Consider the following 13,360-nt stretch of genomic DNA (forward strand, 5'->3'; position numbering starts at 1 on the left):
GCAGATCATGCTGCTGTAAACATCGGGGTGCGTGTTTCCCTTTGAATTAGTATTTTTGTATCCTTTGGATAAATACCTAGTAGTCTAGGACCTGGATCTTAATCCGTGGCATCCTGGGACCTCCTGGCTTCGCACAACGGTGCGTGGAGGTCTCTAACTTATTATCCTGCTCTCCCTTCCCTTCCCTGCCATGGCACACAATTTCCCCCACGTCCCTTAGACTTGCTGGCATATCCGTCCCCGTTCTCATGCGGTGGTCCACAAGCGTCTGACCCATAGGCCTCTCCACCCCACACAGAAGTCACTGGCCAACTTGGCATTTCCCCCCACGGATTTCCCTTTTCCCCTTTCCGGCACCTCAGAACTCATAGGGTTTTCTCCAGCTTCCTAGCTAGCTCCCCAGTTAGGCCGCGGATCCCTGGCAGGCTCTAAGCCAAGGCTGGGGGATGGCCCAGTGATACAGGAAAAAATGGCCTGGATATAGCAATCGAGAGAGAGGCTTAGCAGGGGAACTTCTGTACGGGGAGTCCGGGAGCAGAGGACTGGACCCAACCTCCATGGCTGGGATCTCTGCATGGCAAGCTTGAATAGCATAGCACCTGTTTGTAGCCTCTCTCCTTGCACGGCCAGAGCTCCAGGGAGCTCAAGGCCTGCCATGTGGACATTCTTTGTTACAAAGGAGATGCTCTAAGCTGGCCACTGTCAGAGCCCATGACCTTGAGTGCGGAACATGTTTTTTGCTGCACATCCTGCTTGATGAAAATATAGCGAGAGCCCGGGATCCGTACATCCTCAAGACAGTGACCAACAGGGTCCTTCAGGGTGTGCTTGCACGATCTAGCCAGCGCGTCCCATAAACCCCCCTCTGCGATATTTTAATGGCACAGACATCCCGTATTTTTGTGTGCTGTATGCACATCTGTGATTTGCACATACGTTGTTGTTTTTTTAATTTAAATCTACCCCCAACAAACAAGGTTTTGCATTTGGGGACTGCCCCTGTCGAGAATGCATGGTCTGTGGGAGTCTTCAGGTCCACAGAGAGGCCAGTCGGAGGAAAACACGGGTGCACCCTAAAAGTTCCCAGCCCAAGCCACGTCGGACTCATGGGGGCGTCATGGGGGATTTTAGAACCTGCCTGAACCCCAGTGTGGAGATGCTGTGTTGATTGGTCAGGGGGTCTGAGGTGAACTTCTTCTTTATTTATTTTTTTTAAATCTTGATTTTTTAAAAGATTTTTATTTATTTATTTGACAGAGATCACAAGTAGGCAGAGAGGCAGGAAGAGAGAGAGAGAGGAGGAAGCAGGCTTCCTGCTGAGCAGAGAGCCTGATGCAGGGCTCCATCCCAGGACATTGGGATTATGACCTAAGCTGAAGGCAGAGGCTTTAACCCACTGAGCCACCTAGGCGCCCCCTAAGGCGAACTTCTGAAAAAAATTAATAAAGCTTCATTTTTCAGAACACTTCGAGGTTTCCAGAAAAGTGGCACAGAAAATATGGAGAGTTACCATGCAACGCCCCACCCCCCACACTGTGTTCCCTCTTACAAACCTCTTGTGTTAGTGTAGTACGTTCCAACTGGAGAGCTGATATTAACACGTTATTATCAGCCAAAGTGCCTCGTTTACATCCAGGTTCACTCTTGGGGGTCTGTAGTTCGGTGGGTTTTGCCAAACGCAGAATGTCATGTACCCATCTTTACTCGACTACACAGAAGGGTTTCACTGCCCTAAAAATCCCCCATGTCCCACCTGTGGATCCCTTCTCTCCCCCCCCGCCCCACCCCCAACCCTGCCCCGCTACCACCGAACCACCTTCATCTCTTCTTCTACCTTTTTCCAGAAGGCTGCAGAGCTGGGCTCATCCAGTGTGTAGCCTTTACAGACTGGTTGCTTTCACTTAGTAAGATGCCTGTAAGGCTTCTTCATGTCTTTTTGTGGCCTGAGCTCGTTTCTTTCCATCACTAAATGATACTCCCTTGTGTGGACGGACCCCTTTATCAGCTCCTCTTTGGAGGGACCAGGCGTGCTTTTAAAAGTTTCCCATGTGACTACAATATACATCCTAGGGCTGGAGCAACTTCTGCCTTGGAGATAGGTAAACTGAGGCCCGGATGAGGAAAGGGGCTTCAGGTCCTGCAGAGTTGGTGGTGGAGCAGGGCTCCCTGCTCCTATCCCCACCCCTGGGAGCCTGACCCCCAGTATAGCTCTTGCTTGTGCCCTGGGCACCCTCCCCTCTCCAGAACTTCTGTGGGTCTTCTGGGTCCCCCCTGGGGGTGGGGCACGGTTGGAGGCATCCTTTCCTGTAACGGAGTGGCCCAAGGTCTTCTGTTCCCACCCAGCTCCTCCCTTCCAGCACAAGCATGAGTTTTAGAGCCCAGGCAGGCCCATATTAAATATGTGACCCTCCTCAGGCCTCGGTCTCCCCAGCTGTAAGATGGTAATCCCCATTGTGCACATGCTGGGAAGGACAAGGTATGACTCTGCTCCTGGGCCAGGAGCTGGGGTCAGGGAAGGCACTGACCACTCCCTCCACCGCCCCTCTTCCTGTGTGCTTGCTCTCTGCTGTGCTTGGTGGTTCTCAGAGCTGGTGAGGCTCAGGAAGGCTTCCTGGAGGAGGGGTCCTCTCACCCAGCAGGCTTCCACAGACCCTTCCTGTCCTCCCTCCACTTCTAAGCCCTCTCTTGCCTCCCCTCAGGTGCAGGGAGCTGCCCGACGATACAGAGACCACGGCCTCAGTGGCTCCCTGGCTGTACACACGTCCAGCCAGGAGCTGCTTCTGCTGGAGGCCGACACCAGCCAGGACGCCCGGAGACGCAGCCGGGGCTGGGACACGACAGTCCTCCTCCACCAGGCAGTCTTCAGCGCCCCCCGAGCTGTTCACTTGCAGCTGTCCAGCAAGGTGGCCCCAGCCAGGTGAGGGTCTCTGGGGGCTGTGCAAGGCAGGGGAAGATGGGCAATCCTTGCGCAGAGAGGAACCCTCTCGCATCACTCAGAGACCAGGTCTAAATCCCTGTTCCTTAGGCCATTCTTGATTTTAAGCCATTGAGGGAAAGGAAGAAGAGGCATTCAGTTTTCCACGTTAATTTTTTTTCTTTGCTTCCTTAGTAATGACTGCATTCATTGTCCCTGGCTTGAAAGATGGCAATAAAGCATGAAGCATAAAACACGAGTTTCTGGAGATAGTCACAGGGAGTGTGTGGGTGCAGCCTTTCACCTCGGACTGTATCTTCGCGTGGGGGTTTGTCCATTACAATATGACCCTCAGGATCCTGGGTCTGGAGCCAGCCGCCTGGGTTCACACCCCAGCTCAGCCTCTGGGACTTCGGGCCAGCCACCATGCCCTCCTGTGCCTGAGTTTCTCCACCTGCTTCTTGGGGTTGTCCTTGGGTTAACGGAGCGTTAACATGCCTGCCCCACCAGTGCCTGGCCCGCGAGGATGTCCACTGCCCAGCTGCCGTAGTCACTGGCCCTCTGAGTAGGACTCATTGTGGCATAGTTCGGTTCTCCATTAAATGTCAGTGCCCTGTTTCCCCCGCCGTCCTAGCATTGGCAGCTTTTGTGAATTTGAGGAGACTCAAGGCTCTGGGGATGGTTCTAGATAACCCTGTCCCCAGAATTGCCACCTAGAGCTGTCCATCCATGGATTCACCCATCTGTCTGAATGTCCGTCATTGTCTCCCGTCTGTTCTAGATTTTTCTTTCTTTTCTTTTTTTTTTTTTTTAAAGATTTTATTTATTTATTTGACAGAGAAAGAGATCACAAGTAGGCAAAGAGGCAGGCAGAGAGAGAGAGGAAAGCAGGCTCCCTGCTGAGCAGAGAGCCTGATGCGGGGCTCGATCCCAGAATCCTGGGATCATGACCTGAGCCGAAGGCAGAGGCTTTAACCCACTGAGCCACCCAGGCACCCCTGTTCTATATTTTTCAAAGCACATGAGGATGTGAGCGTGAAGAGAAAAATGGAGGAAATAGGAAGGTGCTCAAAGTGGCTTTAGGAAACAACATGCATGTCATGAGGTCCCGGGCGTTTTTAGAGCTCAGCTTAAAATTTGGCTCTGAGCATCCTGGTAGTCAAGGTGAGCAGGGAAACCAATGGGTGGTGTTATTTGCAAAGGCCATGGGGAAACACAGACACATGCCCGCTCACACCTGTGTGAGTGTGCATCAAGGAAGGCGTGACTGATCTTGTTTCTGGTGGTGACCCTCAAGGGAGGCGTCTCCCATGGTGTCCTATGAAGAACATCTGGGTGGATGATTGGGGCTGTGTCCTCTTCCCCAGTTCTCCAGGGAGTTGAATATCAGGCTTGTTGAAGCTGTTTATTTTCTCATTGCTCATCATCAGATGATGCACTGATAACTTACCAGCAACATCAGCTCCGCATCTGTGGTTCTGTTTTATCCCCCGCTTTACGGAAGGAGAAACTGGGCCTCAGAGAGGTCAGGTCCTTGTTCAAGGCCACAGTTAGTGAGTAGCGAGCAGCCCTGGGATTCAAACCCAGGTTTGGCTGACCCCAAAGCCTATGATCTTAACCCCTATTACACTGTGTCCCTGGAGGTTGAGAACCCAGTAAAAGCAGTCCTATGATGGGTCTAGACAGTGGGGTTCAGGGACCCACCTCTTATAACCTGCTACAGGGGTGGGTTCTATCTGTTACCCTCATCACGTTCCTTCCTAGGGTTTGGCTGTTGTATAAAGTGCTGGTGGACCAGAGCACAGCTCAGCTGTTCTTCAAGGCCTCCGCAGAGCAGAGGGGAGGCCAGCTCCTGACCCTGCAGAGCCACGCCCAGCACACAGTGGCTGGTTGGACAGCTGTGCCCCGCCTCCTGACCGTCAAGGGCATGCTAAAGCACAAGCAGACGCTCAGAGAGGGTGAGCCTGGGGAACGCCACAGGACAGGGTCAGGGAGGGTCTTGGGCAAGCACTTTCTGTAGAACCTCAGAGCAGACTAAACCCTGCATGTCTTCAAGTCCACTAATACGCTGTTTCAGCACCTCACACACTGATGTGTGAGAAACAAACACCCATTCTGGCAAAGATACCAAACAGGCTTCCTTATGCAGGACTTATCAGAGTCTTTAATGTACTAATGGATGCTGGAAAAAGCCAGGAGGAAGAGTTATGGGCAGTGTTTCCCAAGCATATATTTTTGAGTACTTTTAATTCTGATGTAATTTCTGACTTATAGAAAAGTGGCAAGAATAATACAGAGAATCCTATAAGCCTAGCTATATCAGTTACTGACATCTTACCACCATTGCTTTATCATTCTTTTTCCTTATTTCTTTCTCTCTCTCTCTCTATACGCACATATATGTGTGTACATACCACGTTTATTTCATTTTAGTCCTGAACTGTGTTTTACACAGTTGTAAGGTGCGGCCGTGATGGTTCTTCACCCCTAAATAGTGCAGTGTTTATTTGTTTATTTTTTTAAAATAATATTTATTAACATATAATGTATTATTTGCCCCAGGGGTACAGGTCTGTGAGTCATCAGGCTTACACACTTCACAGCACTCACCATAGCACATACCCTCCCCAGTGTCCATCACCCGCCGCCCCATCCTCTCACCCCAACCTCCCAGCAACCCTCAGTTTGTTTCCTGAGATTAAGAGTCTCTTATGTTTTGTCTCCCTCCGGATCCCATCTTATCTCATTTTTTCCTTCCCTACCCACAAACCCTCCATTCTGCCTCTCAATTTCCTCATGTCAGGGAGATAATATGATAATTGTCTTTCTCTGATGGACTTATTTCGCTCAGCATAATGCCCTCTAGTTCCATCCACGTGGTTGCCTATGGCAAGATTTCGTTTCTTTTGACGGACAGTGTTTATTTCTTAAAAATAAGGATACTGTCTGGGTGCCAGGGTGACTCAGTAAAGCCTCTGCCTTCGGCTCAGGTCATGATCCCTGGGTTCTGGGATCAAGCCCCGCATCAGGCTCCCTGCTCAACAGAGAGCCTGCTTCTCCTTCTCTCTCTGCCTGCTGCTCTGCCTACTTGTGTGCTCTATCTCTCTGTCAATTAAAAAAAAAAAAAATCTTAAAAAGAAAAACCAAATCTTTAAAAAAATTATAAAAAAAAAAACAAAACAAAGATGCTCTCTGGGTGCATGGGTGGCTCAGTCAGATAGTGTCCACCTCTTGATTTCAGCTCAGGTTTCCATCTCAGGGGTGTGAGTTTGGGCCCCGCATTGACCTCTGCACTGGGGTTTGGGGCCTACCTAAAAAGGTGGCTCAGTGGGTTAAACCTCTGCCTTAGGCTCAGGTCATAATCTCAGGGTCCTGGGATCGAGCCCTGCATTGGGCTCTCTGCTCAGCAGGGAGCCTGCTTCTCCCTCTCTCTCTGCTACTCCTCTTGCTTGTGCTCTTTCTCTGTCTCTGTCAAATAAATAAATGAAATTAAAAAAAAAATAAAGATAGCCTCCTACATTCCACAGTGCAGGTATCAAAATCAGAAAATTGAGAGTATTTCTTTCCCTTTTGTGATATTTACATTTTCAAAGGGTATGGGACAGTCATTTTGTAGACCATCCCTTATTTGGGGGTTGGTCTTACGCTTCCTCATGACTACTTTCAAGGAGGTCAGAGTAGTGATGAGTCATCATATCTTCATATCCAGAGATACCTGACGCCAGTATGTTCCACTACTGGTAACATTAGCTTTGATCACTTGATTAACATAGTGCCTGCCGGGTCTCTCCCCTGTTTTTATATTTTCCTTCATATTCTGATCTCATAGAATGGGTTGAAGAATATTTCCTTCTCTTTTATTTTCCATAAGAGTTTGTGTAAGGTTGGTGTTCACGCTCCTTAAAGGATCTGATAGACTCTACCCACAAAGTCACCCCAAGTGTTCTTTGTGGAAATGTTTTTTGGGACATGCAGGGATATAAAGCTATTGAGGTTTTTTATTTCATCATGTGTCAGTTCTTAAGTTATATATTTCAAGGAATTTGTCTGTTTCAACTAAGTTGTCAATTTATTGGCATGAAGTTGTTCATTGTATCTATTATTATCCTTTCAACGTATGTGGGATCTATAGTGCTGTCCATGCTCTCCTTGATAGTTGTTACTTTGTGCTTCTCTCTGTTCCTTTGGGCTAATTAGGATCTCATTAGTTTCATTAATCTTGTCAATCAACAATTAGTTTTGTTTCTCTCTAGTTGTCTCTTTCCAGTATCTTTGATTCTAGCCCTTATCTCTTATTTCCTTCCTTAAGCTTAATTTGGATTTACTCTAGTTTATTAAGGTAGACCTTCAAGTGGTTGATTTTTAGATCTTTTTTCTTTCCCAATATAAGCATGTAAAACTGTATGTTTGGCTCCCACTATTCTGTGAGCTGCTTCTCATGAATTTTGATGTTGTCTTATTTCCATTATTATTTATTTTGAAATATTTTTGGATATCTTTTGTGATTTTTTTCTTTGACCCACCAGTTATTTGGAATCATGTTGCTTAATTTCCAAATATTTGAAAATTTTCTGGGTAGCTTCTTGATATTTATTTCCATTGTGGCCAGAGGGTCAGGTTTTTAAAATTTGTTGTGATTTGTTTTACAAGCTAGTATATAATCTATCTTGTGAACATATTTTCTGCACTGACAAAGAATTTGTGTTCTGCTGTTGTTGGGTGTAATGTTCTGTAAATTTCAGTTAGGTCAACGTGCTTGGTTGTGCTGTTCTGATATATATCCTTACTGATTTTCTTTTTGTCTTGTTATTTTGTCCATTAATGAGAGAAGAGTGTTAACCTCTCCAACTGTGATTATGGATTCCACCGTTTCTTCCTTTGATTCTGTCCATTTCTGCTCCAAGTGTATTGACATGTTGGAAATAGGTATATGACCATTTATGATTGTTATACTTTTTTGATGAATCAACCCATTTATTGTGAAATATGCCTAATGTACCTGCTCTTGCTTTTTTATTGGCACTTACATTGTATATGTTTTTTCTTTAAACATATGTTTTTTCTAGCTGTTTCCTTATAGTTAAGGTAAATTTCTTGTAGACCATATATAGTTGGATTTTGCTTTTATGTCTAGTGTGACAATCTCTGCCTTTTAATTATACTAGTTAGTTGATTGATGTTTAATGTAATTATAGATTAATTGGATTCATATCTATTTTACTCTTTTTTTCTGTTTTCCCATATATATTTTTTTTCAAATGCAAAATAGTAGGTAGAAAGTAAGATCTGGGTGCTAGCTATGTTTATTGTTACTGGACTGTTAGTCCTGGGCCTTCTCAATGGATTGATCTAGAAAATAGAAATATATACACACATTCTCTCTCTCACACATACACATTTCTGTATCTGTCTACAGATAGTTAAGTTTAAAACCATTAGTTCACACTGATGTCCTCAATTTCAGTCTATCCTCAAAAAAGTCATTCTCATTGTTTTCCATTTTTGTATTTTCATTTCCTTCTCCAACAAAAAGAAACCTGACTCCAATCATCCACAATGTATTTACTTACTGGTTCAGCCTAAGGATACATAGGAAGTAAGTTTCAGAGTTCCTAACCTATACCTCTGTGAAAGTCAGCTTTATTAACTAGAATTCAACATTTGATTAGAGTTCTTTCCGTCTTTGGCCTGAACATAATGTGGTTGAGATCCCTCCGGGCAGTCGTTGAAGGCATAAATCCAAACACTGTGTTCACAAGTTCGTTAGGGTTAATCCCCTACACACACCATGTGATTCTGTTAATCATTTGAAAGGCAGTCAGGTTCACTGGTTTCTGTTTGTATTCCATTTTTTAGGTTTTCCCTTATCCTTACTGATTTCCTGCATTTGTTTTCTGATTATGTGAAACATTAACAGTGTTCCCGAAGCCAGGATTCCACAAAAAGGGACCCTTTGCTCAAGCATCCTTGACCCTAGCAACCTAGCTAGACATCTGTCCAGGGCCCAGTGTTTCAGGACCTGAAGACTCTGCTTTTGCCCAAGAGGTGAATGCCCTTCTCTGGCCTGGTAGCAACATTAACACAAACCCTCCAAATCCCAGTTTGGCGAAAACGTGCCAAAACCAAATTTCATCATAAAATAACGAAGGCTTGAAAAAATTTAAATGCAATCGAGTGAAAAAAGGTCACAGAGAATTCTTCTTGTCCAGTTTACTTTGGGTTACACGGATGGTCTCTCTTTCATCCTTCGACACTGAACACCTTACATTTCATTTTTTTTTTTAAGATTTATTTATTTATTTGACAGAGAGAGATTACAAGTAGGCAGAGAGGCAGGCAGAGAGAGAGAGGAGGAAGCAGACTCCTTGCTGTGCAGAGAGCCCGATGCGGGACTTGATCCCAGGACCCTGAGATCGTGACGCGAGCCGAAGGCAGCGGCCTAACCCACTGAGCCACCCAGGCGCCCACATTTCATTTTTGAAGTCAGTTACCAAGGTATAGTTTCTTGGAGTGTAATTTCCATACAGGAAAAAGCCCTTTACATTTTGATAACCTCTTAGAGCTGTGTAGCTACCAACACGGTCTTGATACGGAATGGTCCCATCTCCCCCCAGAATACCTTCCTGTCACCCATTGTAGTCCGTCTTTCTCCCACCCCCATCCCTGGCAACCACTGAGATGCTGTCCATCCCCACACTTTTGGTCTTTCTGTAATGTGACATCTGTGGGAACATAGAGTATGTAAACTTCGGAGTATGGTATCTTTTGCCCAATAATGTGGCTGCAATGCATGTAAGCTGCGGCCCATATCTATAGTGTATCCTTTTCATTGCTGAGTAGTACTCCGTGCTTTAGTTATCACAGTGGAAGGATGTTTGGCTTGTTTCCAGTGTTTTCCAGTTACGAATGAAGTTGTCGTAATGATTGGCCTACAGGGTTTTGTGGGATCGTATGGTTTCTTTGCTCTTGAGTAAATACCTAGAAGCAGGATTGTAGGATTGTACAGCGAATATGTGTTGAAATCTATAGGAAACTACCAGAATGTTTCCAGAGTGGCTGTCCCATGTCACCTTCTCACCAGCGTAGTGAGAATCCTTGTTACACCTTTGCTGGCCGTTGGTGTTGTCAACTTTTAGTGTTGGGGTTTTCACTTGTGATTTATCATTGAATCTCCTTTTGGTTTAAATTTGTGTTTTCCTCGGGACTAATTATGTTAAGCATCTTTTCAGAGGCTCATGGGCTACTTTGAAGTTTTCACGAGTCAGGTGCCCATTTAAAAAATTGAGTCGTTTTCTTGAATTCCCAAACGGAATTTGGGAATTACTTACACAAGTCCTGCGTAAGATGTGTGTTTTCAAAATATCAGTGGGTTAAGCTGCTGCCTTCGGCTCAGGTCATGATCTCAGAGTCCTGGGATCGAGTCCCACATCGGGCTCTCTGCTCAGCAGGGAGCCTGCTTCCTCCTCTCTCTCTGCCTGCCTCTCTGCCTAACTTGTGATCTCTCTCTCTGTCAAATAAATAAATAAATAAATCTTTAAAAAAAAAAATATATCTTCTCCCAAGCTGTGGCTTTATAGTCTTTCACGGGGGTCTTTTGAACAGCAGAAGCTTTAAATTTTGATCAAGTCCAACTGATTTTTTTTTTTAAATGAATAATGCTTGGGCTGTCATATAAGGCATCTCTATTTACTAAACCTGAGGCCCATCTTAGAAGTTTTATGGTTTGGGGTTTTTAAATTTGGGCTCATGGTTGATTCTGAATTAATTTGGGTGTTTGATCAGGTCAAGGTCAAGGTCGTTTTTTTGCTTGCAGATTTTCAGTCTTTCAGCACATTCGTTACAAAGACCTTGCTCTCTCTGCGGAATTATCTTTGTGCCTTCGTCAGATACCAGTCAACCGTGTGTGCGCGTCTGTTCCTGGACTCCATGCTGTCCCATCAACCACATTTCGCTTTCACTTCTTAACAGTCTAGTGAAATCTTAGTCTGGTTACCCATGATTAACTGGTTATTAATACCTTCTAGGATATGGTGACGTAGGGCCCTACGACGTAAGGAATTTGGAAAAAGATGGTCACAGGATTCTGCAAGAGACTCTATCTTTGCAGAAAGTGGTGTGTACTCTGTGATTGAGACTTGTGTGCTTTCTGTGTCTGAAAGCACAAAACAAGGGGGTGGTTAAAGCAGCCCGGGGTACAGAAGGGCCATGAGTCCAACCTTGAGTGATAGGAGGGGGAGGTAAAAGGGCACTTGGACCACACCGAGGCTTCGAGAGAACCTGGGGGGGCAGGAGAGGCAAATGGTTCCGATAACAGCAAGAATTTCCCTATTGCATGAGTTATATATGGACGTGGACTTGCCCAAAAGTGTGGAATCTTCTTCTCTGGGTGGATGAGACCTCCAGGAAAGGATGAGACCTTTTCTGTCCCTGGAGTTCCGGGTTGAATCCCTCAAGTCTTCCTGGGTCTCAGTTTTGTTGTCTGTATAATGGGCCCTTCTATCAATATGGCCCATGAGTCTCTTGAGTGGGAATGGAGCACTGGTATTAACTGGCATCCCCTGGCAGGAATGCTGCTTTTTCCACCGGCCCCCCGCAAAGTCTTTTTCTTTGTAAATTAGCTTGCTCGGTCCTCAGAGCATCCTGGGAGGGAGCTGGTGTAATTTGGTCCATTTCCCAGATGGGCTCCTCTCCCAGGACAAGAGTCAGAAGGACATCACAGATCTAGGAGCTTCTTACCCCAGGATCCTCCTGCCCAGAGCAGCACAGTCTCCTGGGCTGACTCTTTGCTCTGTACAAATTCTCTGCCCTCCTCTGCAGGTACCGTCAGGGTCACTGCTGACTCAGCCGTGCTGGGCTTCCTCCTGCGGGACAAGCATGAGACGGCAGGGAACAGCACCAGCATACACACCGTGACGGGCATCCTCACCCAGAACAGCAGCCAGGTCTTGCCAAGAGAGCTCTGGCTGAGAGGGCGTCTGCAGGCCCAGACGGGGAGCCTTGGGGGCCAGGCCCGCTTCCGAGCCGATGAGGCCAGCCTGGCTCTGGGTGGGGTCTGCGCCTGGGGCCCCGGGCACGGCCAGCTCTCGGGGAGCCTGAGTCACAACATCAGCACCTTGAGTGAGGCAGGTAGGAGGGGTGGATGGGGCCACATGTCTTCCTCCCCAGGGGCTCCCAGTGCCTGAAGCCAAGGGGGAGGGGAGAGAAAGGAACCCCCAGACCCCAAACCACCTTCCAGCTGTGTTGCCTTCCCCAGCCAGCATCTCCCAGGGCTTCCGTCTTCCTCATCTTCCTTGGGGTGTTTGTGACTCATTCAGAACACACAAGGCAGGGACAGCAGCATTTGCTGAGTATTGACACACTTCCCAGCCTGGTGGCAGAGAGCCCCTGCTGCCAGCCCCTCCCCCACGACCCCCCACCATACCCCCACCCCCGGCTTCTCAGTCTTAGAAGCTGGTCTCTCTGGGCTCTAGGATATGCTCCTGCACCACAGTTAGGAAATAGGACACCCCCAGCTCTAGTTCTTTGGGGACTTAAGGAAGGCCTGGGGGGTGGCCCAAGGGTGCAGCAGCTAGGGGAGAGTGGGTCAGAGCCCCCCATTCACTTCCTACTCCCTGAAAGCTAGTTTGTGTCCCTGGAGGGTTAGAAATGGGAAGGGGACACCCGACCTCTCACTTGCTGAGTGTGGCATCTCTTCTGAGGATCAGACATGGTTTAATGCTGATGCTTTATATGCTTCCTTCAGGTATATTAGGGGAAGTGGGACCTGGGAGGCCAGAGTTTGCCTCAAGACCCTGTCCTGCATAGTGTAGACTGGGCTCAGCCATCTCTGTGGTTCCTTTCGCCCCTCCAGGACTCCCCTCGGAGGCAGAGATGCTCCTGTCACACACCCATGGGGCTTCCAACCTGTCAGCAAGCCTGGCACTGCGGAGTGCATGGGGTCAGCTGGATGCTGCCCTCGGCCTGGATGGCCCAACCCCTGGAGCCCCAGGCAGCCGGCTCCACACCAGCTTGGCCCACTCGGTGCCTGGCCTCAGGCGCTGGGGCCTCCCCTTCTCCATGGACGGCCAAGGCCACTTCCAGGTGGGTTGGGGTCTGGGGGCTGGGGGCTGGGTGCCGGCCGGGGTTGGGGAGGTAGCGGGTCCCAGGGACACCCACAGCTTTGCTTCTGCCCAGAGCATGGGACCCCGCGTGGTGGCTGGGCTGATGGCGAGCGTGGACGGTGAGCAGCTCCATGTGGTCCTGGAGACCAGGCGACAGCGTGGCCACCACAGGCTAGCCCTGGGGCTGCACCAGGGCCTCTCTGTGCTGCTGGGCACCGTGCCCGCGCGGCTTTGGGTGAGTGACCCGCCCCGAGTGGGCACACCAGAACTGTCTCCTGTCTCTACAACTTCGGAGGTCACCTTACCCACCAGCTCCTGCCACCACCCGAGACCCTCCCGGGGTCCT

The 13,360-nt window shown here is 48.0% G+C and overlaps 1 protein-coding gene across 4 annotated transcripts in view; it reads left to right on the forward strand.

Annotated features, from left to right (window-relative positions):
* LOC101689973 overlaps positions 1–13,360 on the forward strand; it is a 127,060-nt gene that overhangs the window by 75,579 nt on the left and 38,121 nt on the right. For all 4 annotated transcript variants that reach the window (XM_013055141.2, XM_045072035.1, XM_045072036.1 and 1 more), the window contains 5 exons: positions 2,700–2,917; positions 4,679–4,872; positions 11,732–12,040; positions 12,765–12,994; positions 13,088–13,249. In XM_013055141.2, the coding sequence (XP_012910595.2) occupies positions 2,700–2,917; positions 4,679–4,872; positions 11,732–12,040; positions 12,765–12,994; positions 13,088–13,249 (1,113 nt within the window). The remainder of the gene's footprint in view (positions 1–2,699; positions 2,918–4,678; positions 4,873–11,731; positions 12,041–12,764; positions 12,995–13,087; positions 13,250–13,360) is intronic.

Source organism: Mustela putorius, unplaced genomic scaffold (genome assembly GCF_011764305.1).
Source record: "Mustela putorius furo isolate JIRA1106 unplaced genomic scaffold, ASM1176430v1.1 tig00004007_pilon_pilon_pilon, whole genome shotgun sequence".
Classification (NCBI taxonomy): domain Eukaryota; kingdom Metazoa; phylum Chordata; class Mammalia; order Carnivora; family Mustelidae; genus Mustela; species Mustela putorius.